This window comes from Dipteris shenzhenensis, chromosome 30 (assembly GCF_047967505.1).
Source record: "Dipteris shenzhenensis isolate YYH24624 ecotype China chromosome 30, Dip_SZ_1.0, whole genome shotgun sequence".
Lineage (NCBI taxonomy): Eukaryota > Viridiplantae > Streptophyta > Polypodiopsida > Gleicheniales > Dipteridaceae > Dipteris > Dipteris shenzhenensis.
In genome coordinates this window covers 36,366,001-36,388,876 of record NC_141625.1, presented here as the reverse complement: position 1 = coordinate 36,388,876, position 22,876 = coordinate 36,366,001, and the positions used below count along the sequence as shown (strand labels likewise).

The 22,876-nt window shown below is 43.3% G+C and overlaps 1 protein-coding gene across 4 annotated transcripts; it reads right to left on the bottom strand.

Moving 5' to 3' along the window:
• Positions 1–1,210: 1,210 nt before the first annotated feature.
• Positions 1,211–22,087, bottom strand: LOC147882050 (uncharacterized). Of its 4 annotated transcripts, none has more exons than XM_087401906.1 (4): positions 21,948–22,087; positions 2,559–2,706; positions 2,097–2,414; positions 1,211–1,709 (listed from the first exon to the last, which is right to left on the bottom strand). In XM_087401906.1, the coding sequence occupies exons 1-4, from the start codon at positions 21,954–21,956 to the stop codon at positions 1,501–1,503; spliced, it is 684 nt and encodes a 227-aa protein (XP_087258032.1). In that variant the 5' UTR covers positions 21,957–22,087; the 3' UTR covers positions 1,211–1,500. The 4 variants fall into 4 exon arrangements, with proteins under 4 accessions (XP_087258032.1, XP_087258033.1, XP_087258031.1 ...); XM_087401907.1 differs by lacking the exon at positions 21,948–22,087 and adding an exon at positions 21,699–21,776; XM_087401905.1 differs by lacking the exon at positions 21,948–22,087 and adding an exon at positions 21,253–21,513.
• Positions 22,088–22,876: the final 789 nt, after the last annotated feature.

Genomic DNA, 22,876 nt, shown 5'->3' with positions numbered 1-22,876 from the left:
GACCATAAGGATGATCTTCCCACCCACAGAGGTAGGGGACCGTCTGACCATATCGCTCACAGCCTGTGCTGAGGAGAGCTTGAGCCAGAAGATACCACGTCCCATGAGTGCGACCTCCTCAATGTAGCTGTCCTCAAGGTAAAGGGTGGACTGCAACCAGTCCCTGATGTCTGCTCGTGAAGGGGCGTAGCCAATGACACTCCCATAAACGGACGTCTGGGAAAAGTTAGTGGCGGCCTGCTTCACCAAGGAAACCTGATGCTCTGTCAGTGTTATGCGGTAGGCTGAAGGAGGAGGGGGGTCCGTCTGGGCCACCGGTTCCGGACTTACGGCCGCCATACCGCACCAAGAAACTGCAAAAGCTCCAAAAGGCGGGGGAAAGGAAGTGGCAGAGGCAAGGGAGGGAAGAATGGGGCGGAGGCGGGGGAGGAAAGAGGGAGGGATGGAGATGTACAAGGAAGCGGGGGGAGGAGAGGCGGTAGAGTGAGGAGAGAATGGCGAGGGAGGGGAGGAAAGGAGGAGGGAGGGGGGGTGGGCAGCGCAGCGCAGGACGGGGAAGGGGAGGGAGGAGAGGCGAGGGTGTGGCAGCGCGGCGCGAGGGAGGGGGGGGGAAGCAAGGAGGAGAGGAGGGAGGGGACGGGGGGGGTGGCAGCGTCGCGCAAAGGGTGGGGAAGGGGGAGGCAAGGGGGCGGGGGGGTCGTAGCGCAACGCGAGGGGGGGGAGGCGAGGAAGGATGGAGGGGCGGAGAAGGAAGGAGAGGGGGGGGCGGATGGCGGGCGGAGAAGGAGGAGAGGGGGACGGAGGGAGGCGCGGCGGCTGCGAGCAGAGAGGCGGCGGAGAGGGAGGAGGGGGAGGGGGGAGGGGGCCGTGCAGCGCAAGGGAGGTAGACGGGAGAGGGGGGGGTGGGAGCATTCGCAGGAGCCGCGGAGCAACTTGGGTTCCCTGAATAGCAGCCAGAATTTAGACAACATAAGTATGAGTATATCAACCCGCCAGGGTGGCAGCATTGCCAGCATCATCAGAAGGTAAGTTAGCAGCAGCATTAACAGCATCAGGTAAGATATTTGCAGCGTTGGCAGCATTAATCACATCAGCAAGCATATTACAGACGTCTTTGGCAATCTCTAGTAGAATGATCCACACACTAGATAATCCATATATATAAAGGTCTTTCTAGTGCGTTCTGTCAGCACTGCCGGAGGTGGAGGGCAGGGGCAGACTCAGATGTGACAAAGGCTAGCACTAACGCGGAAGCCTAATAAAAAAAGTAAAGCGAGTTCTCTTCATCCAAGCTAAAACTAGTCTCTCCCAGATGAGCGATTTCAAAAATGCTAAGATAGCTGATAGGGCGTGTCTAGCCGCTAAAACAGGAAAATTTCCTGGCTTCAAACCATTATGTCTGCACGGAGATTATTCGCCGAATCCAGCATACTTTTTTTTGCTAGCATCCAAAATATAGAAAGACATACCAAAGCTACCACCTTATGCCCAGCTGAATATTCAAACTGTGCACACTTCCACATCTGGAATGGCGTTCTGTGTTGTAAGACTGAATTTACCATTCTGCCCTTCTTCATCAGTCCATATGCCATCCATAACCATTGAAGCCTCTTTCCTGCAGATTACCCCTTGATAATTCACAGCATCCCTTGAGTCATACTGTTTCAGCATTCCAATAGTGATTAAATCATCTTTCCGATGGTAGTTACCTGTATGTCAGTTATTACAAGGCATGAACAGTATTCAGAATTGGAGATACAGATTTTGACTACAATGAATCAAACCCCATGCTTTTGACTTCATGCACGCTCCTAAAACCCCTGTAAGATCTGAAGTATTATGTTTAAGGATGACTTTCATATGTACTTTGTGAGATTTGTAGATTGAGGAAGGCTTTAGAAAATATGCTTGAGTGCTAATGTTCTGCTTTGAAAATATTTGCTGTCATAAGATGAACTTTCTGTCTTTTGTGGCTTGCAGTTGATGGTGTAAGTTCACAAAGTTTTATTATCATGACGAAATTAGAAAACAGAGTACCTTACCTCAGAGCCACTTCATATGCACTCCCTCTCTTGATTTAGAATGTATATACATACCCAGAATTGTGAAGCTTCCCAGGTCATCTCTGCCACCACCATACACTGTGCCTTTGCTTGTAAAAACTAGGTCAGCAGTTGTTTCCCCCAGCTTCTGTTCAGATAACCGATACCCTTGCCATTCCTGTAGATAAGCTGTCACACGTAGGTTATTTGGCAATACTGGTGACCTCTCAAAATAAAATCTTCCTCCCATGTGACGTCCAATTCTCCATTCTCCTTCTATGGTAATTTGTAATGTCCTCCGGCCACTGTATTGCAAGGAATGCTGATTAAGATATTTTTTTACCAGAAGCACCTTGCTTCCCTCAAAAGAACCTGCATCAGTAGTCTGTACCATTTAACACAGTTTTTATAAGTTGAAAATAGGGGTGGGAAATGAGACTTCCAACCATTGAAAGCTAACATGGAATCCTGATGAGGGGACAAACCCTTAAAAAAATAAGATGATTCATTGTGAACCTTTCCATGTGAATAGTCCAATCAAATCACATCCATGACCATACACCCGATTATCAGATGCCTGAAAAAGCTCTATTTGCATATCTCCTATTGTGTCCCCTTGCAAATAGTACCCTTGCCAGTGTTGAACCTCTCCTGCATATGATGGCTGCAATGTATAATTCAGATCAGAGAAGTACAACCACTAAACTCTCTCTCTCTCTCTCTCTGCATGAAAAAAGGTCATCTCCTTCAAAAACGGCAAGAAATTTCCCAAATGACAAACTATCCTTGCTGTCCACAGAGCAACAAAAGAATTTGCAAGGGGCCTTGGCAAGATTTTCAAAAAATAGGGCATTGTCCTTTGCAATAAGTGCCAGCAGAGCTGAAAGTCATGTTTGGGTGCTTGAGAGCCAATCTTAAAGATGATTCCGGATGGCATAGGAGAAAGTCTGCGTGTCTGCAATATTTGTGTCTTTAATCTCAAAATATATTCCCCTTAAAAAGATGTGGCTCATAATCTCAAGTGCTATCTCCAAAGCTTGTTGTTTGAAGCTCACCGTGTTTCTTAATGTTGTAGATGTAAACTTCTCTTTCACATGTTGGACACCCCACCTCCCCCCCTCCCGGGTGCCCAAATGCACAGATATCCACCCACCCACCTCCCCTCTCACACATAACACTCCCTGTTTTGAACTTCAAAGAACTAGAATGCCTCTAACGTCTTGAAAAACGTGAGGCTTCTAAGGGTCCCCCTTTGCCACCTGAATTGGAATGGCTCTCAATGCCTTGAACAATTTTGGTCCCTGTAGCATCTGCTTTTCATGACAGGAAAATCGGATTTGTGTCCTACAGCTATGCATAGGGCATACGAGAGGTGATGCTAAAAAATCTGTGACAAACAGAGCGCTTGATATTTCCCCTGTGAGTAGAGTAGGCCCAAGAATTGTCAGTATCCTTGTCACTCTTCCTTTAAAAAGTTATTGTCATATGAGGTGGTCTAGCTCATATATTTGGGCTAAACTGTAATCGAAGAGGAAGCGGGGTGGGGCAAGGATAGCCTCTGACCAAATGGCTTTCTTGGCATATTAATATCTAGAGCCTCCATCTTGATAAATTTGGCAGGATCACATGAGACATACATAGCTGGGGGAAATCTAGATTGACCTGTAGTGGAGTGGAATGATGGTCCCCCATGGGCAATCCATGAAATTATGAGGATTTAAAGGTGCTCATAGTGTAACTAGTGTAGATTACCACATCCTAGTGAGGATTTGAAGGTGCAACTAGTGCGGATTACTACATCCTAGCTCCCCACACACATGGCTGGTGGCTTTAACGAGAAGGGACTTCTCAGCAGCAACCTGAAAGTATGTAAAAAGCATTGCCAATCAAACATGAGAGACCTGCACAATGCTTCCCCAATCTACAGCCCCTTATTTCAACATCTCAATTTCCTGCTCTTTGAAGTAAAATAAAAATTGTGTAGAGCCTAAGCCAAGATATGATGTGTTCAATAGTTTGACCTTCACCTTAAATACGTACATTGATACCTTGCTGCATGGACAAGTGAGCCTGTAGGCCTTTTCAAGAGAATGAGATCAACACATCATTACAAACGTTAAGTAGGGTTGATGAATGTGTCCAGGCTGACAAAGACCCCACTGCTACATATTGCATCACCTATACCTCCGATGGTAGAAAACAGCGTGGGCCACAAAGGATACCAATATTTCAAAAGTCAACATCTGACAGCCAAGCATGGCACAAATCGTCCCTTTCACTTGCTGATATAGAACAGCAACAGACGAAATTCATTTTATCGGAACACCTATGTTGTGTGGATGGCCAATCAAGAAGACATGAGGCATTGTGTCAAAAGTTCCCAAACAACAGAACAGTTTTAACTGCATGTATCTGTGTCGGAAATATGGGCAGCAGCTAAATGCCAGTCCTTGCAGCACAACATGGATGGATTTCACAACTCTCTCCACTCTCATGATTCACAAGCACACATAGTAGAAACTCAGATATGGAAAAGTAGAACAGAGACAACAGCCAACAGAACCACTGTAAAAAAAGTCTCCAACAAATAAATAGCTGAAGCACTGCTCAAGAGTGCAGCTGGAAAAGTGTTGGAAAGCACATCTTTTGAAATAGGAACAAATAGATCTTCAATGTCTATTCTTCCAAAACATCTCAACAGCACCTCTGTCAGATTCCAGGGACCTGTGACCAAAAACGTTAAGAAAATCCAACCCAAAAACCATGTGCAAGTCCAGATTATCAATGGAACTGCTCAAGACACTCCAGGCAAGGCTAGGGTTGATGATCCAAAATTGCGCACGAGGATGAACTTCAAGGCCTGTCAGGAGCAAACTAGGAAGGGGATCTGCCTGCACATGAGGTGCAAGCAGTTTGATATTTAATGGGGATGATCTAAAAATGTCTAGGAGGGTATGGCTGCCCAAGAGGAGTGGAGCAAGAACAAGTGTGGACTAGCCTAGAGAGTGCCAAAACAATAGAGTGTGTGTGTGTGTGTGTGTGAGAGAGAGAGAGAGTACAGTCCATCATTATGGCATATGTGCAATTTTATTTGCCTCTTCTTCCTTGGTCTTTCAAGCATTTAGCTTCCTATATGTCCCAAGCTATGGAGATATTTTGGAAAAGCAAATCTCATAAAAAAGCTTTGCGACTACTACCTATGCAGTCTATTTGTTCACCCAAGACTCATGGGGGGCTGAATATTCTCAATCTCCAGGTTCATATGTTGGCAAGAAAGAGCACTATGATTGCTGATTTTTTTCAGCAAAAACAACCATGGGCTATTATGTTAGCAGCTATGTGTGGAAACATGGCTTCCCATGCATATGGGCATTGGATTACAGATCACTGGGAAGCAGTTTTGTCTTCCTTTCAGGGGAAAATTCCTGGTTGCCCTGTTTCTACTGCTTTTATTCATGATTGGAAGAGAATTCTTTCATATGCAAAATGGACAGGTGCTTCCTCTCATCATGGTAATTCTTTTCGATTGGAAAGCATCCATTGGAGCAAGGTGTTTGCATCGCCTCTCGCTTTACAGGCACCTATCAAAGCATACAATCTCATGAAATTGGGCATAAGATTTGTTGGTGATGTTGTGGATCAACAAGGCTATATACTTTCATTTCCACAAGCTTGCAGGACATTCTCCTTGGGTCTGCATCATAGATCCATTTGGAGAACACTTTCAACTATGTTGCAGCCATTTGTTCCGGTTCCTCCACTGTTTGCACAGGACAGATTAATGGACTGGAATTTGACTTCCATACCTCCTGCTACCCATACGCTCTCAATACACAATCTGACCTCCTTGAAGGTTTACAGATTTCTTCTTCCACAGCCATGGATTGACAAGCATGCCAACACTCTTTGGAATTTGGATAGGCCTTTATCTTGGTGGCAATCCCGACTCATGAAAATCTGGAAAGCCAAATTGCCATTGAAACAGAGGCTTTTCTTTTGGAGATGTATAGTGGGAGCCTTTTCCACTGGGGTGAAATTGGCAGCACGCCGCATTGCTTCTCCTTTCTGCCCCCGTTGCTCTCATCCTCGCGAGACAGTTCCTCACTTATTATGGTTTTGCCCGCACTCTCGCACATTGATCACTCATGTCTCTCATTTACTGCGGCTTCGGTTCCCTTCTATCAGATTTGGGAAACTTTTCTGGATGTTTGGATGCCTTTCATCTCAGATGTCTCCATTACTCCTTTTCTTTCACTGGACTCGCTTTTGGGTATTATGGACCATTTGGACACAGAGACTGCATTCTAGGATGGGTCAACAGTTTCCTCAGGCATATATTTTCTTCCGAATGTCCCTCAAGCAATCCTTACATGACAGTCTTGCTGCAAGGGATTTGGATGCTACTAGCCTTGAAGTGTTCTCTACTTGTTTTTGAGTTCTTCTATTGGGCTCTCTTTCGGAGTTCATTGCTAGTGTGTGGGAGACTTCCCATATTGTAAATTTATGAGGATATAAATACAATGGATTTTACTAAAAAAAAGTGTGTGTGTGAGAGAGAGAGAGAGAGGAGCCTTTCACAGTGTGCGTATAGGTGTGTGTGGTAGAGCATGACAGCGAGGAGCTGAGAAGCTATGGCGAATCTGTCCCGTCTGCTCTTCTAGGACCTCATCACCTTCTTGGAGAGCCCCTGCTCGGGGTGATCTTCTGATTATTAGCCCTCAAGAATCTCAGAGAAATTCCCACTTTTGGGCCAGAAATTGCCTGGGAATCAGTGCACCACCAGCTCTCTTTATCTGCCGCGATCTAGACAAATACTGCTCCAATATCTGTTTTGATGGCATGCACTGAGTCGCCTCACATCTGTACCAGGTTTGGCATTGATTGGATTTCATTTGCCCTCTCATTTACCTCGCAATCTGTTCAACCAGGTACAATTTAGGGGTTTTCTCTACCAAAAGACCCTAGAAATTGAAGCTTTTGAGATCTATGTGCTATATTGCTCTATTCTATCCTGCCTATGCCTAAATTGCAGCAATTAGTGGTAATTGAGCCCTTAAAAACTAGGAATTAGGGAAATTTGCTATGCATGAGCAACGTGGCAGTCTTTTTTTCTACCTTGACCAATGATAATTACTGAACTGTGGATTATAGTGGGAGGAAGACCATGGGTAAGTAGAAGTTTCATTTGGGTACTAAGCCTTCTCCACCTACTGTTAAGGTTTCAAAGGCTAATACTCTGGGCAAGGAATCTAAATGATAAGGATAGGAAGGAGGCTCATAAGCAATTCTCCCACTCTCTAATGGATGAAAGGAGGAAGAAGAGGGTCTGTTTCAGATGTAGAGAGAAGTGAAGTGTGGACCACAACCTAGAAAATATATGTACCTAGATGAATCCAGGAACATTCCCAAACTCATCCTCTAAAAACACAACATAGTGCAGTTTCAATCTCATGATAGTCACTCACAAGGTTGAAAACCATAAACTCCATCATGCATAGCAGGGACTAGCTACTATGACATCGCCACTGACGTCATCAGCGCCCAACAGTGGGTGTAGACCATAGTATAAAAATATGCTCTCACACATACAAATCCACACACCCACACATACTTGAGCATCCATTTATACAAAGTCTTCGTACTGAGTTTCTGTCGGCACTCCGGAGGTGAAGGGCAAACTCAGCCATGATGAAGGCTAGCACTAAAGGAGAAGGCTAATCAAAAAGTAGTCCAAAATCTCTTCATTCAAGCTACAACTGCTTGTGAAGTCTAAACATTTTCATTTTAGTCTCTCCCCAACGAGCATCTAAATCTAAATCTAGCTGATAGGGCAACGCACCATTTAAGATAGAAAGAATTATCACAATACCAGCAGGCCGCAACTTGGACGAAAACTTCACAAGGTGAAATTTGCATGTCCGCTAATACGGCAGAAGCATATACCTAGATGAATCCAGGAACATTCCCAAACTCATCCTCTAAAAACACAACATAGTGCAGTTTCAATCTCATGATAGTCACTCACAAGGTTGAAAACCATAAACTCCATCATGCATAGCAGGGACTTTCCTCGACATGGGCAAGATCATTTGCTTATCTGGAATTCAACCTCAGAAATTGTGGTAAGATTGATTATGTTCTAGAAAAGATATTCGGCTATAGAGACAAGATACTCAGAAACAAAGTGATGGTGGAGTATCTCATCACGTGGAAAGGATTACCTGATGAGGAAGCAACATGGCAACCCAAGAGTGTCTTGCGAGAGTATCCCAATCTTATGGATTGAGTACATGCTTTCTTGCTCTTACCAGGCTGGATTGTTTCTACACCTTCTCTTTGATTTTCAGTTGTATTGCTTGCCTTCATTTTGATAGAGCAATTTCTGTAAGTAGGGGAGGATTGTAACCGTAGGACACACTAGGGTTAGCAGTAGTCACTTAAATGGGCTGAGATAAAATGGGGGTCCCATTCATTGTTAATACTTTGCTATTCTCTTGTGCTTTTAATAGGGGTTATAAGATTCATTGTGGGTCTGCCATTTGTATTAATCCCATAAGCAAAAATGTTGCTGGTCCACTTCCCAAAAATATAAAAGGGGCTTCAGCTATACGTCATTCTCATTGAACACTAATACAAGTACACATCTTTCATTGAGTGTTGGTACTTCCTAAGCATCAGCTTGAAAGCTGTACATGCAAGCAAGACAGCACCTAGCTTCATGCACCTAGCTTCATGCTAGCCAGCCCACGTGGGAGCTGCCAATTCCCATGCCCTCTTCCAAGTAAGAGAGATCTTCCCTTTACTCCATTCCTGTGTTTCCTACTAATTCTTGCTATTCTAGCCCCTTAACTAGTAGCAGATAGCAGGTGTCTTAGGATAGAGCACAGCTTTATGCTATTCGTTGAGGGAGTTTTTTGAAGCAATGCTGATAAACTTGCAAATACCTAGACATTCAAAGACATTGAGGAACAGATTGGTAGAGAGATTGTCCCCTAGGTACTGTTGACCATTCCTAAAAAAGGTTACTGAAGTGGCATATAAATCGGAACTACCTCCACATGTAAAAAGTTCATCATATCTTCCATGTTAGTAGACTACTAATGGGGACAATCTTGTTTCTCCCCACGACCTCACTTATATGCCACATGAACGTGAAAAGACAATTGATTCAAGGAAGTGAACTCAGGAATGAGATAATTCCAAATTTCAAGATCAAGTGAATGGATAGGTCAGAGGATGACTCAACATGAGAGTCAGTTGTTGCTAGTTTAGAGAAGAACTTGTTTGATTTGTTTAGTTGTAAAATATACCTTGTAAGACTAGAATAAGTCCAATCATACAAATTTAGATTTTTTGTTGTTCTAAAGATCAAAAATCTACACAGAAAATAAAAGAGAAAATAAAAGAGAATATGAAAGAGAAGAAAAAAGAGGTAAACAAAAACTTTTAAGAAAAACAAAAGGAAGACATACTTAGCAAGCAAAGCAACACTTATGTCGTCATCAGTCCTTGCATCTCTTTTGTTTAGTTGTAAAAATTTGAAGAGGGGAGACATGTTATGTACCTGGAATGCTAATCTCCTGAAGAGGACCCTAGGATTAAGATTGACAGGTGGGATGCTCTTCTACATAAGAGTGGCCAAGGCTATTGTGCAAAAGTCTAGTTGAACACTCCTCAACTAGATGGTCAAGCTCGGAATGTAAACAAGGACTTTTCTACTACATGGCAAATGCAGGATAATGTATGTGGGTGAAAAGATATGCACAATGCAGTGTGCAAATGTCCACAAGATCACGTGAGGGAGAGAGGGAGAGAGATTGGGCGAGATGTAGAAGGTGAAGCGTAACTGAATTCCACACTCCAAATTTTCTATTACATGTATGTTTTGCACCTTAGACATTTATGACCTTAGTCTTAGACTCATTTAATCCACACCACTCTTGTACCTTATAAATTGGTACTCACATTGTTCCACACATTTATTAATGTCCTTGCACATTGTGCACATTAGATTGACTTCATTAATTCTAGCACTCCCCCTTAATGATCAATCTATTCTCTTTTACACCTAACACATTTCTGAATTTTTCAAACTTATCTCTCGCCAATGCTTTGGTGAGAATATCTGCTGCCTGCTCTTCAGTGGAACAATAAATCAGCCCATACAACTTTGATTATCACAATAAATTGTTGTAGGATCATCCTGTTTCTTCATCATTTCATCCATTATTCTTCTCAGCCATAAAGCTTCACACGCAGCAGTCTTTGCTGCAATATATTCAGCCTCCATTGATGACAAAGCAACGGTAGGTTGCTTCTTGCTTTTCCATGAAATTGCTCCACTCCCAATCATGAAGCAATAACCTGTGGTTGATCTTCTATCTTCCACACTTCCTGCCCAATCTGAATCACAGTATCCATACAAAGTAAGATCACAAGCTGATACATATTCAATGCCATAGTTGAATGTGCCTTTCAAGTACCGTAGGACTCTCTTTGCCGCCTTCAAATGTGACTCTTTAGGATCAGCCATGTATTGGCTGAGTACTGTGACTGAAAATGAGAGATCCGGTCGTGTTATGGTTGCATAAATAAGGCTGCCCACAAGCTGCCTATATGTTGTACCGTCCACCTTCTTTCCATGCTCATTCGTTGTAAGCTTTTCATTCACTTCCATGGGCGCTGGTAGTGGCTTTGAATCCATCATTTCTGATTTTTCAAGCAATTCCTTCACATACTTTGCTTGAGTAAGAAACAAACTGTTTTCATTCCTCCAAACCTCAATGCCTAAACAATAGTGAAGCTGGTTCATGTCAAATTCCTTTGAAAGACTCCTCTTGATCTTGTCAATGAGTGAGCTATTTGAACCTGTAATGACTAAGTCATCCACATACACAATCAGCAGCAACATGTCTTCATTATAATGAAATACATACAGGTTTGGATCATTTTTACTTCTCTCAAAGCCATCTGAAAGTAGAAACTCATCTATTCTTCAATACCATGCACGTGGAGCTTGCTTCAATCCATACAATGCCTTCTTGAGCTTGCAAACTTGCTCTTCTTTTCCTTTGACTTCAAAACCTCTTGGCTGCGTCACATACACTTCCTCCTCAAGAATGCCATTAAGAAAGGCACTCTTGACGTCCATTTGCTCAATCTCCCAATTGTTGTATGTTGCAAGTGCCAAAACAGTTCTGATTGTGTTCATCTTTGCCACAGGAGCAAAGGTCTCTTCATAGTCCACTCCTTTTTGTTGTACATAACCTTTGGCAACCAATCTTGCCTTGTACTTCTCAAGAGTACCATCTGCCTTATACTTGATTTTGTACAACCATTTTGTGTCAATTGCTTTCTTCCCTTTAGGTAGATCAACAAGCGTCCATGTTTGGTTCTTAATGATGGAGTTATACTCCTCTTCCATTGCCTGTCTCCACGCTGCGTTTTGACTTGCTTCCTCATAAGTCTTTGGCCCTTCATTACTTAGCACTCGTGACATAAGTGCTAAATTGACACATGCTGAATTCTTTTGCTTCAACCTTTGACTTCTTCTTTCACCATCAACACTTGACTCGGGCTGCTGCAGTATTATGCCTTCTTCTATGGTTTTGATGTACCATTTTGGAAGCTTCTTCACTTGCATAGGTGCTAATTCACCTGCCAACTCACCTCCCCCATCAATGGAGGTCCTTTTGAGACTGTTTGGGACAGCAACTTCACTTTATTTAGTGGCTGGTCTTTCTGGTCTTTTATCACTTTGCTGAATATCTTCCTCTAGTTGTGTACCTATGTCTTCATCTACCTCATAGAATATGAGGGAGCCATCAACTTCCTTCAATTCTTCTTCATGGACAGCAAACATATCTTCATCAAACCTCCCGGCTGATTATTATCTTCCTATCAACAGGGTCAAATAACTTGTGGGCTTTGGAGTTAGAAGCATAACCAACAAAGATACACTTCTTAGATTTATCATCAAGCTTTTGTCTTCTTTCTTTAGGTACATATGCATAAGCATCACACCCAAATATCCTCAAATGAGATACATTAGGCTTGTAACCGGTATATACTTCATGAGGAGTTTTACCATCCAAAGCTTTTGTAGGTGCTCTATTTTGAAGGTACACTGCAGTATGAACAGCTTCTGCCCAAAATCTTGATCCCAAATTAGCATCCTTCAACATACTCCTTCCGCCCTCCACAAGGGTACGATTCTTTCTCTCAGCCACCCCATTTTGTTGTGAGCTATATGCGGTAGTCAATTGCCTAAAAATGCCATGCTCAATACAAAAGGAATCAAACCTTTCGGAGTTGAACTCGCCACCACGATCAGTCCTCAATCTTTTTATCTTCTCTTCTGTTTCATTCTCCACTGTACTTTCCACTCTTTGAATACTTCAAATGCTTCTGACTTGTGCTTCAGAAAATACAGCCAACATCTCCTTGAGTAATCATCAATGAAGGAAAGAAAATATCTTGAACCACCCAATGAGGTTCTTTGGGATGGTCCCCACAAGTCACTGTGTATTAGTTCCAATTGCCTTTGAGCTCTCCATGAGCTTGCATGAGGAAAAGGTGTCCTTGAGTGCTTGCCGAGTATGCATGGCTCACACATTCTTGGAATTGCTTCAATAGGAGGTAAACCAATGACCAATTTTTTATCAAACAAATATTTTAAAGCATCAACATTAAGATGCCCATACCTTCGATGCCAAAGCTTAGTCACTTCACTCTTCTTTGCCATGAGAGCTTGCTGCACACTCATTCCCATGAGCTTGTATAACCTATCTTCACTTCGTACACCACAAGCCACTTCTTCTCCTTGCTTCTTGAGATCCTTTATGACAAAATGATCATTGAAAAATTCAACTGACATGTGCTGGTCTGTTATACAGCCAACACTCAAGAGATTCCTTGCAAGTTTGGGTATCCACAACACATCTTTAAGTGTGCCTAGATCACCATTAGAAAGCTGTATTTGAACATCTCCATGTCCTTTCATCACGTGGGTGCTGTCATCACCTAAAACCACTTTACTTGGACTGTTTTCTTCCACATAATTGACAAACCAATCATTATGGCAAGTCATATGAGCTGTAGCACCGGAATCAACGTACCATTCACTCTTGAATTGTGACTGAGTTGAATCAGCCATTAACAAGAATTCTTCTCTGCTTTGTCCTTCATAATTGTGAGCATCTCTCTCCACATAACTGCTGTTTTGACTTCTTTGGTAGTTGGAGTAACCTCTCCCCCTACCTCTCACGTTTTGTGCATGTTGCTTAATTCTACATTCTGCTTCAATGTGACCATCCTTTCCACAATAAAAACAAGGTCCTTTACCTCTTGAGTTGGAGCTAAATCCTCCTCTTGAGCCACCTCTAAAATTGCCTCTTGCACTTCCTCTATAGTTGCCTCTTCCACGAGCATTGAATGGTCTTCTATCATTCCCAAAGTTACTTGATTCACCCATTTCTTCTTGGCTGGACTGATTTTGCCTCTCTTGATTCTTCCAATTGCTTCCTCTTCCACGGCCTCTCCATTGCTTATTTCTTACATTAAGGGCTTCATCTTTGCCTTTGACACTCCTTGTGCCGCTTCCTTGCCTTCTCAGCTCTTCTTGAAGTAGAAGAGCACTTAGTTCTTCATAAGTTGGAGTAGTCTCTCTTACCATCAAAGAGGTAGTTAATTGCTGCCATGGAGAGTTAGTTTCATGTGATGTAAGCCCATTAATTGCAATGCTTACCATATCAACATCACTTACCATTTCTTCAACGGAAAGTAGTTGATCACATATGTTCTTCAAACGTGTCAAGTAGCTTGTGATTGGCTCTCTTGATTCCCATTTGAATGAGTGCAATTTCTGTTTTAGGAAGAGCAACCTTGTTGTACTCACTGACTCAAACAAGCTTGACAAAGTAGTCCATGCTTCATCCGGCCATTGTGCTCCACTTATTTGTGCAATAATGTTGTCTTTTACATTCATATTGATGTAAACAAGAGCCCTTTGTGCTCTCTTATCAAATTGCTCCCTTGCTTTCAATTCAGCTTCATACCTTTCATCTTCAGTGTCTCTTTGTTGACTTGTTGCCTTTTCAGCATACACGGGCTTCCTTACTTCAGGTCTCCCCTCTTTGCCTGAATTTATGTCCCACAAATCCTTCATTTTGAGGATGTTCATCAATTTGAACTTCCATATAGGATAGTTCTTTCCATCAAGCTTCCCACTCTAAGGTAGGAAAAGCATATCTGACTTTGTTTCTGCCATTTCAACCTTAGGACAGCAAACAATTAAAGAAAGGTATTCTCCACACAATTAGGGATTATATGGCCACCAACCACACAAAATATTGGGACAGCAATTACTGCTCACAATGAACCATCAATCTTGCTCATATTTTAAATGACAAGTACATTACCATTGGCTGCAATTTTCCTTCACATTCAACTCTTCACTTTGCTGGTCACTTTTCTTTGCCTTCTCCTTCAATTGTGCCCTCTTCATGGGCTCACGAACAGGCTGGAAATTTTCCTTCCCTCAAGTCCCTTGACATTCATTTGTCCTTGGATGTTGGATAGCATCAATATGCTTCCCGTTGGACACACAAACAGGTCCACAAACAAATTCGACACTTCACGCATGAAATGCCACACAATTGCTTCAACAAACAGCAGCAAATATCCATCTTCCATATCTCACACATGGCTGGGACTGTTTTCTCTTGACTTGGGCATCGTTTGCCTCAACTTTTGCCATCATTTCGGGACTCATCCACACGGCCATCATTCAAGCTTGCTTTGCACAACCTTGGGGCTGTGTTTTCTTCACTCGAAAATTTCTCCGTTGGCCACCAAACTTCACGGAGAGGATGCTGAGGAGGTCTCCTACAGGGCTGAACAGGGGCGTTTTGAAAACGCCTAGATTTGAGAGTCTTTCCCAAAAAATCAGGATTTTCTTCATTTTGGGATGCTTCACTGCTTGCTGAAACTGGGCGCCTTGATTTTCTTCACTTTGGGGACTCCAATTTGCATATTCCGCTTCAAAAATGGTGCATCTTCATTGCTGGCCTAAATCTCCTTCCATGTGACTCATCATTTGATGGATTTGGCTTGATTCTTCATGATGAAAGCGTCTCTTTTGGGGCTGCTTCACTTCAGATCTGATTTCTCCACATTTGCTCCATCAACTCTCACTCAAATTGGCTGAAAGTTACATCAATGCGTGTGTCTCCTTCTCCTGATCACGACTGCTCTGATACCATGAAAAGATATGCACAATGCAGTGTGCAAATGTCCACAAGATCATGTGAGGGAGAGAGGGAGAGAGATTGAGCGAGATGTAGAAGGTGAAGTGTAACTGAATTCCACGCTCCAAATTTTCTATTACATGTATGTTTTGCACCTTAGACATTTATGACCTTAGTCTTAGACTCATTTAATGCACACCACTCTTGTACCTTATAAATTGGTACTCACATTGTTCCACACATTTATTAATGTCCTTGCACATTGTGCACATTAGATTGACTTCATTAATTCTAACAGTGGGTTCCTTGTAGATGGGCTTTGCCGTATGGGATGCCAAGGTCTTTCGCAAAAGCCCGTGGAGGGAGTCTGAGTTTGTGTTCCCACATGCTTGGGGATGGTTCGAAGGCGATTTCACCTGCCCCATGATTGTTCTTACTAAGAGCTACTACGGATTACGGATTTGACTTGCCAGCAGCAGGAAGGCCCTATCATCCTCTCCATATAAATCTTGTGCCACCTTCCTCCTACATAAGCATTGCCCCATCGCCTCAAACGTGAGTGGCTTGGTCCCTTGACCATCATTACTCTTGTAACAAATTCTCTAAATCTCCTTAAAAGCATGTTTCTTCAGGGCATGGCCATGGCTCGAGCCTTTTGTCCGATTTTGTCCGATTGCCACCAGCTAGTCCCTCATTATCTTTACTTTCATGAGATGATCATGTATTGACTCTCCTCCCTTCATCTTCATGGTGAACAATTGATTCTGGAGGTTCAAAATCCTTACAAAGTTATCATCTCATATGGATCCTTTAAAATGGTCCAAGCCTCAAAGGCTGTCTCCACACTGAGTTCACCATTGTACTGATGTATGGATCCTTTAAAATGGTCCAAGCCTCAAAGGCCGTCTCCACACTGAGTTCACCATTGTACTGATGATTAAAAACAATGCTTTAGCATCATCATCCTCCCACTCCTTGACGTCACGTGGATGTACAAGTGTAACAAAGTTTACCCCAGTGGCAGCTTGGAGCTTCGATTCCATTCTTGTGGCAACCTTATAGACTTTTCTTGCAACAAGATGACTCTTAATCTTGATCTTGCATAATTGGTCCCATCCATCTTCTCCCTTTCACAAAAGTTGGGGATAGGTCTGCATAGCAAGGAAAAGATAGCAGGATATAGAATTGACTCACTGAACCAAACTGATGTGCACTCAGCTGAAACCGAAGTCTCATTCCTTCTCACAAAAAGTCATCGATACCTTGTCAGAAATTAGGGCAGGGCAGCAAACTGAATTACAGCAGAATACAAAGATAATCCAATCATGCAGACACAGGTGCACAAAAAGGGAACCTCAAATCTGGAAGTAGTACAGCCAATAGGACAGCAAAGGATCTCATAAAATAGGTCCACAAAGAGTGTACAAAAGAGCACCAAATTGTCCTCCAAACAACCAGTGAAGTGCTGGGATAAGCTTGCAGCCAAGGGGGTTAGAGAGCCTGAATCCTAGGAGACCTAGGGGCTGAACTCCTCTGCTCCTATTTGCCTTTGTATATATTTGCCTTTGTATAGAAGCTTGAGTGAGATGCAAGGACTATATATACCTTTGTAAGACTAGAATAAGTCCAATCATACAAATTTAGATTTTTTGTTGTTCTAAAGATCAAAAATCTACACAGAAAATAAAAGAGAAAATAAAAGAGAATATGAAAGAGAAGAAAAAAGAGGTAAACAAAAACTTTTAAGAAAAACAAAAGGAAGACATACTTAGCAAGCAAAGCGACACTTATGTCGTCAAAGAAAACAAAAGAGATGCAAGGACTGACCAAAGGGATGCGCCCCCTCTCCCTGCTCCCCTCTACACAACCAAAACAAAACCAACTGTAGCAGGGGTTAGAATCTGCGCTACATAGGGTAAACGAGAGTCAAATCGACTCAGCTGGTCTCTTAGACCCGCCAACCATGATGGCCGATGATGCTAGGTTTTAGCCCCAATGTGGCCTTGTAGGCTAGTTAGTGTGCCAGTGCGCACTATTAGTTCATTTGAATAAAGTCAACTCTCATAACTTAATTTTGCCCCATGGGTTGACCGGGCTAATAAAATGGGATGGCAGAGATGCTCCAGCTCATGCCTTGATTGCATCATAAGTTAAGAGGATGATAATCCCTCTCATTAGATTTTGCAGGACTGCAAAGGATGCTTAGGATAAGTTAGCCTCATTGTATCAGATACGTAATGAAGCATGGGTTCCATATTTGCAGAAGCAATTAGATGGTTTGAGATGGAGGAAGGAGAAAGCATAAATGCCTTTCTAACTAAGGTCAAAGACTTCAAAGAGCAATTTGCCAACATTGAAGAGGTTGTGCCAGATAGTCAGATTGTGTCCACAATGCTGGGTGGACTTCTTGACATTGGTTGCCACAGGCGATCCAACCATTACAACTTCAACCAGCTGGTCACTTTATTGCTGCAGGAAGAGAAAAGCCATGCTAATCGGAATGCCTCGATCTCAGGTAATCAAGCTTTTGCTACCCATCATAAGGGTAATGCAAAAACAGCAAAGCCTTGTGGTAAACCAAAGCATAATCGTGATATTGTGATAAGTCAGTCCAAGTACATTGGACAGCTCTACAGAGATTTCAGTTTGAGGACTGCAAACCAGTTTCTACACCTGTTGAGCCTGTTTCCATTTCTCCATGGATGATGTGTTGAGCCATTTGATGCCACTCTCTGTCAGGAAGCTGTTGGATGCCTGATATATATCTGTGTCACGAACAGCCAGTTCTTCAGCATGATGCTTCCCAAGCGAGCAGATTCATGCATACTCTCAGTATGCAGCATTGGCACATTGTCTGCTGATACTTGAAAGGCACTCAAGGATTGACCGAGATCCTCAGCCTCTCCCTTCCCTCTGTTTCACTTTTGGTCGCCTCCATAACCTTCAATTCTTGCCCGCCCCCTTGTGGAGCTCCCATACGACCTACAGCAGAAGATGGACGCGATGCAAGCAACCCATACGTCCAGCATCAATGTGAGGGGGAACCACTGCTTGGCGCCTCCCTTCTCCCATTAGTCGGGCTGCATTTCGAGCAGCTGGGCCTATTTGGGGGCTCGCCAGTCCGTCTAGCTGGCCCTGTTCGAGGGAAGGATTCTATCACTTTCACAGTGGAATGCAAACAGCCCTAGCCCAAGGTATTGATTTTGCATGCCACGCTGCTAATATGCTTTTGATGGAAGCTGCTCCCCCAAATCACCAACAAGCCTGTGATACTTCTCAAGGGGAGAGAGTGCATCATCCTGATAATTTCCGGCTTACTCCCCTGCAACTCTTTGAAGAGAACCTCTCTTCAACAATCGTCATTCTTTCATGGCTCAATAGGAGCTGTGCCTCAGCTATACTCCCTTGTATCTTTCCAATGACGAAAAACAAGTGCTTTTGGACAATTTACAAGACTATTGTATTAAATCTTTTTGCCATCTCAGCACGGTTGCATCCAAGCTGAATGAAGAGTTATCTCAACAGACAAGTGAGCTATCTTTCGCAGAACTCCAGGTTGCTGGACCAAGGATCCAAGTATGTCAAGAGCATACAAACCTTCATGGTCTTGAGAATTCGCTGAACAAAACAAGCCCACAGAGATATCACAAGTATTATGTTTTGCCAAAGGTTGTGCTTGATTCTAAAGATGATAATCATCTACTGAACATGTATGAGAAGAAGAGTGTGTCCATGTAAGAACCCTTGACACCAACTGTGGAGCGACCTACTTGTGAAAGAAAGTCATCACCAAGATTTGGATCTTCTTCATCAAGAAAAAATTTCCACTTGAGGCACTCAAAGGATATATTACTTGAATCTCACGATGTATCACTATCCATTGATCACTTGTTCTAAAATCCAGAATGTAATAGCTCACTACTGGCACTATATGATGTAGCCAGAGGAGACTGAGAGCAAAGAAGCAATGTAATCAAGAACCAGTGTTCATTAATCATGTGAAATCCTACATCCTTTTTACACCACAGCTTATAAGCTGATAGGGGACTAAGGGGGGGAAATCCATACTACCCTCCTAGTGACAGGACATGTAATGACCCGTCTAGCATGAAGGGGAGCGGGGGATAAATGATGCATAGGCATATGAATATGATCTTATGAGGTGGAGAAATAAGAGATAAGAGATTAAATTGTGGAAAGATAAGATGGATAAGTGGCCACAAGCATGTACCTCCTTGCCTTTATATTGAGGCACCATCTAATGGAAACGCAGCTCTCAACTACATTGCAGATCCTCTTCCTCAACGTGATGCTCTGCCTTTCATCCCCATAAGTCTCTCTCTCTCTCTCTCTCATTGATAAAGTAGCTCAACACGTGCTCACATCATAGCAAGTTCTGTATTCACTGGAAGTAAGGGATCACTATTCGCTGATAGTGATTTATATACCTAGATGAATCCAGGAAAACTCATCCTCTAAAAACACATTCCCAAACTCATTCGTTGATAGTGATCACCAGTCCCATAGATCCTGAAGGGTCTTACACGGACTTTAATAGAATCATATCATATCATCTCTCTCTCTCTCTCTCTCTCTCTCTCTCTCTCTCTCTCTCTGATATTTTATTTTCATGTTTGTGGTCCAAGAGGTTGGGGAGCCACTTCAGAAGGCTTTGTTATTAAACAGTTTGGCTAGGCTTGGAGCAAGTATTCCTCATGCATGGGTAACAAGTTACTTGGAGGCCCTCCTAATCCTTGGCTTTGCCATTCTGTAGCTTCTTGACTCTTACGCCATAAAGTATGTCCGCGTATATTTCCAAAGACTAGGGCCCTTGACAATGGTGACCTTCTTTTCAAAAGCTTCACCCAAAATTCATTGGAAATACTACAGTACAAGAACTTAAGAGCTCTTGTTCATGGTGGGCAGGAAAGTATTGTTTCTTTTGTCGCAGCAAATATCAATACCCTTTCCCGAAACGTTCCTAGTCAGGGTGTCCTTATTTGGTCTCAGAGTGCTTGTGTTGCCTAAGCGCTTTGCATTCAACATCATACCAGCTATTTTGAGGTACAGACCCTTTGGGTGGGTTTCTTGTGGTTTTGTGTACAATGAGTGTTGTGCTGCGATGTGGATGGAATTAGTAAGGAGGAGGGCTTTGGTATCTATATATACCTTTGTAAGACTAGAATAAGTCCAATCATACAAATTTAGATTTTTTGTTGGTATCTATGTGTGGTTGCTCATTTATGTGCTCTAATAGAGTGGCGAGATAGCTACCATATATGTATGTGGTCGGCCACTAGGTGAGGGGAGGGGATCGGCCTTTCAGCGAGATGACTCGCTTCCTGATTCAGCAACCAAGATCATCCTCATACTAGGAACCAAACCACCGGGTGTGATATCTGTCTAGAACTCGCAGCCAACCTTGAGCGATCCACAACACTAGAGGTCACAAGAAAGCCTCAAGGCCTGGATATAGCTCTGTAGAGCCCCGCATCCCATACGATGGAAGCGGGAATCCAAAGATCTAGCTTGCCAGCCACTCCCATGCTACAAGCAAGATCCACCATCCAGACACTGAATAGCTTGCGTGAGGGACAAAGCCCAAACGTAGCCACGTGCTGTTTTCTATGCGATTCTTCACTTGTTCCTATGCAAGACCCAGAGCTCTATACGCAATCGTTTAAAAAAATACAGCACTTGTCTAGACGGCTTTGAAGTATGGTAGCAATGATTGACAAAAGCACGGGTCTTGTTTCGGTGCAACGAATGCGTTCTCCTTTCAATTCTAGATATCGTCGATACTCCGTCCGACTAACATGCTTGCTGAAGTTTTCTCCCAATATGTTTTCTTTAATTTCACTGTCAAATTCCTCTCCAGCCCTCCTTGTCCCTCTTATCTTTTCCTCCGAAGTTCACATTGCTCCCTCCTTAAGGATGATCTAATCCCCAGCTCCAGCAATCACCTGCCGCCCACTGAAGCCTGGTCGTGTTAAGCTAAATCCTCCCATGTACAGCCAGAACTATCTCTGCATGGGCTTCTTTACTGGGTTTGGAGAAGGATTCTGGTTCTCTGGTTGTCAGGATACCCCTGGAACTCCCTCGAGGAATTTCCATCCCCACGAAAAGGGGGCTGGTTGGCCGGTTTGTCCATGGGGACTTGCTGGCAACGCGGATTGGCTCAAAAACCCCAAAAGTTTCTGAAGATCCAGATGCCTCAGAAGTACTAAAAGTTTTCCAGCAAATGCTTCGCAAGCACCACGGAATCAAGATAGTCCATTGGGCTATGCAGCAGAAAACCCAACAGCTCTATAAGCAACAAATCCAGGTCGACATCTGCACGTCACAAACGGAGTGCACTTATGAATCGATCAAGGCGACACAAACAAGTCTGCATTTAGGACTGAATTACAAAATGCTATCAGACATGTAAACCAAGCGATTTAGGCTCCCGGCTCTCAGAAATGAGGCTGAACGGGTCGACAGTCACGCCTGGGATCACCGAGTTTTGATTCTGAAAAGCTGGTGAAATGCGAAGCAATCCATGAAACAGCTAACCAGAAACAACAGAGGACGACGAGATGCAGTGAGCAGATGAGCGAAAGAAGGTCGGAAATCGAAAGATTGGAGCAGGCAAACAGGAAAAGTGGAGGAATCGCACCATCTCCATGGCGATGGAAAAACTGATAGTTGGAACTTGGAAGGTGTGGAAGCTATGAAAAAGTCCCCTTCTTACACTTGCACACGCCCAAGGACTTTTGTTTGTGGCTTGTTTGGTAGTTAACTACACCTTGTAGGTTTCACACCCGCCCCGGTCCGGGTCCGGTTGTGGATCTGGATCTGGATCTGGATCTGGCTCTAGATCTGGCACATGTGTGAGAGAGTTTCTTCCCGGATGTTATCGGAATCAAGGGCACATGATAACCTTACGTTTGCAGGAACCTATCGGAGTTACAACATGCACATGTTTGGATTGACATCCGAGAAGTAGCATTCTTCTATTCTATCCTTTAAGGGATCCATGTGGCACTCAAGGGTTGCGTGGTACCTCCTCCTTTGCTCTTGCTCTTGCCACCACATGCACAAGAAACCTACGTTCCCCTTTGCAAGAAAGCGTACGTACACCCAAGAAACGTACGTTCTCCACACATGCAACTGGCAAAGGAGATCATGAGTAGCGAAGATTGGAGAAAAGTGGAACTTTGTGTCGTTGAGCAACTTTCTTTTGGAGATCGGAGAAGATTGGAGATTGGAGAAAGCTGTGGATCGCTTCGCAACTTTAGGTATGTCTTTCTATCGCTTACAGCCATGTTTTTGCAAGCATTCGAGCTTAGACCAGCTTCATGTACAGAGATTTTCTATGATCTAGTGTAGCGCACAGGGAGACTGTCATTGCAAGGCTCAAAAGTTGTGGATCGTTTTGCAAAAAATCGAGTGATTCTTTATCGAGGTAAGTCTTTCTATCAACAACTTTTGCAAGCCTTTCTTTGCGCTTCCATCAATGTGAGCTCACGAGAGCACATTCGTTCTCATCCTCTTCGCCTTCGTGCAGCTCTTATCCTCTTCGCCTTCATTCATGTTTTGGATAGA